The 2754-nt window shown below is 51.1% G+C and overlaps 1 protein-coding gene across 1 annotated transcript; it reads right to left on the bottom strand.

Annotated features, from left to right (window-relative positions):
- Nucleotides 1-691: 691 nt before the first annotated feature.
- LOC116833553 (zinc finger protein 416-like) lies at nucleotides 692-2754 on the bottom strand. Its single transcript, XM_032795143.2, has 3 exons — nucleotides 2348-2754; nucleotides 1210-1336; nucleotides 692-1114 (listed from the first exon to the last, which is right to left on the bottom strand). The coding sequence occupies exons 1-3, from the start codon at nucleotides 2426-2428 to the stop codon at nucleotides 993-995; spliced, it is 330 nt and encodes a 109-aa protein (XP_032651034.2). The 5' UTR covers nucleotides 2429-2754; the 3' UTR covers nucleotides 692-992.

The following is a 2754-nucleotide window of genomic DNA, read 5'->3' as shown; positions in this document are numbered from 1 at the left end:
CCACACTCCACAGTTTCAACGACCGTCACGGGTGGTAAGAAGGAACTGAGGGGCCGTTGAGTCGGCAGGGGTATATATCCGGTGCCATAATGGCGCCACTCCAGGGGGCGACCCAGCCGACCCACCGAGTGTTGCTAGGGTAAAAATCTTCCAACGAACGTGCACGCGGCACGTGCACACACCTAACTGGAATCGATATGAGCAAGCACTCGAAGAACTCCCCATAATTCTTTTAAGTGAAGGTTCCTCTCCTTGTCTTGTTGTGATGCCTCTCTTTGTTTTGTTGTGAACTCCGGGCTCCGAGAGCTGTTTATCAAAAAACCAAACACAGCTACTGTTTGCTGTGAATGAGTAGAGGGAGGCAGGGGGGCTCCCTTTGGAACACTCACAGTTAATGTTTGCTTGAAGAGAGAGGCGGCGTCTGGAGGGAAGGGGGGAGTCCATTTTGGCAAGTGGCTGCTTATATGGTATGTGAGAAAAAAAAAAACAGCTGCTGTTTGCTTTCAGTGAGTGAGGGGGTGGGGGTTAGGGGGTCAGAAACTTGCCAGGCAGGGTGCTGACATTCTCAGCACTCCAAAAACCCACTCACTCTCCCTCCACACTCCACTCCACCCCACCCCACTTTTGAAAAGCATGTTGTAGCCACTTGATTGCTGGGATAGCTGCCCATAATGCACCACTCCCAATGCCACTGCAAATGCTGCAGATGTGCCCACACCAGTGCGCTGTCAGTTGTCCGTGTGGACAGACTGCAGCACTTTCCCTACTCAGCTGTACGAAGGCAGGTTTAACTCCCAGCACTGTACTGCTGCAAGTGTAGCCATACCCTGAGCATCTGTGTGATAAGTAACCCTGGACCAGCAGCTCTGACTCCAGCAGTCTGCCTCTCATACCCCAAGCACATTCTGGTTTGGGGGGAATAGGCTCAGTGTTTGAAGAAAAGGGCAGGGGTAGAAACCTTCTGTTCATTATCCTGGACCTAACCCCTAGTTTTACTTGAGCAAACACGAGCTATTTGACACTGTGCAATACCGCTCCTGTGCTCTGTTCCCAAAGCGTTCTGCAGCGGGGTGGAGGGGAGGGTTCTCTGTGTCACTGGCATATTGGGGTGATGCTGAAAAGGACAGAGTAGAGGTAGCATTGTGGGGCTGGCATGAACCTTCGCTCTTAATTTCCCCTGCCAAGAAGGGAGAGGATTGGAATCCTTACCCAGTGAGGTCACATTCTCATAGTTCTGCTGCATGACGTCTCTGCAGAGCGCTCTCTGGGCAGGGTCCAGCAGAGTCCACTCTTCCCTGGTGAAATACACAGCCACCTCCTCAAAGGTCACTGGCCTCTGAAAGAGCAAGAGTCCAACACTAAGTACCTGCTGCCCCATTCACAACCACACTATTTGTGGGGTAGAGGAGTCCATTAAAGGGAAGCTCTCGGTGGATTGCAGTCAACAGAGTCCAACCCCTACCCTGCTCAGAGCATCCAGGAAACACCAGGGCAGGGGTCAGCAACCTTTCACAAGTGGTGTGCCGAGTCTTCATTTATTCACTCTGACTTAAGGTTTTGCGTGCCGGTAATACATTTTAACGTTTTCAGAAGGTCTCTTTCTATAAGTCTATAATATATAACTAAACTATTGTTATATGTAAGATAAATAAGGTTTTTAAAATGTTTAAGCAGCTTCATTTAAAATTAAATTAAAATGAAGAGCCTCCCGGACCGGTGGCCAGGACCCAGGCAGTGTGAGTGCCACTGAAAATCAACTCATGTGCCACCTTCGGCACACGTCCCATAGGTTGCCTATCCCTGCACCAGGGTGAGGGGATGAAGCGAGAGCCCCTTGTCTCTCCCAGCAGATCCATCACATACCTACTAGCCACAGACTGATAGAGGAGAGGGAGGCCCTAGCAAGGTCAAAGGAGAGCTCCCTGGTAGGAAGCCCAGCACCCTTCCCATTGTGAGGAGCTGGATATGAACGGAGGGGAATCTCCTCTAAGCCTGACTCGTGGGTGCCCCCTTCATATCTCACAGCAGCCGCTGGTTAGTCGGGTCAGACTCCAGCACCGGCAGCCTGGTCAGTTTTCCTAGCTCTGTCTAGGTGGCTTATTTTCTGTTTAACAAATTAGGGCATTTCCACCTCCAAACTTTATGAGTCTGTTCCTAGAATCTAGGCTCCTTAATAAACAACTCTCAGCAGGTTTGCCACACTCTGTCTTCCTCCCTTTCTCCACCCTGTGCATTTCCTGCCCCGATCCAACCTCCAAACCAGATTGTGCAAACCTTCCCATCTCTGGCGTATTTGCTATTTCTCCCTCCTGCAGAAAGCCACCAGCAACCCTTCGATAATCCCTACCTGAACAGGCTCCTCTGGAGCCATTTCTCTTCCATCTGCCGTGGGAGGATGGGATGAGCTGGAGAAAAACATGGACGTCATTCTGCAGCCCTGGCAGGGTGAGAAGGGCAGTTGTGGAGGGTTCAGAACAGACTTTAGTTCATTTCACATCACAATTCCCCCAGGCCTTTTCCCTGCAGACAGACATCCTAGACTCTGCCGTGCTGGGAACATGCTTGATCTCTTTCTTACAGTGTAAACCTAGCCCCTCCTGCCAGGCCAAGACCACAGACACATTTTTAACCTCCCTTCTCCCTCCCCTCACCCCATAACAAAGTCTCTGAACACAAGGCTAGGAAAGAGCAGAACCAAAGGAGTCACTGGGGGGGATTCCCTTGAACACTGACCCCACAGCAGTCACACCCCAG

The sequence above is a fragment of the Chelonoidis abingdonii genome, chromosome 5, assembly GCF_003597395.2.
Source record: "Chelonoidis abingdonii isolate Lonesome George chromosome 5, CheloAbing_2.0, whole genome shotgun sequence".
NCBI classification, from domain to species: Eukaryota; Metazoa; Chordata; order Testudines; family Testudinidae; genus Chelonoidis; species Chelonoidis abingdonii.
The sequence above is the reverse complement of the archived record's forward strand: the minus strand, read 5'-3'. Positions and strand labels throughout refer to the sequence as shown.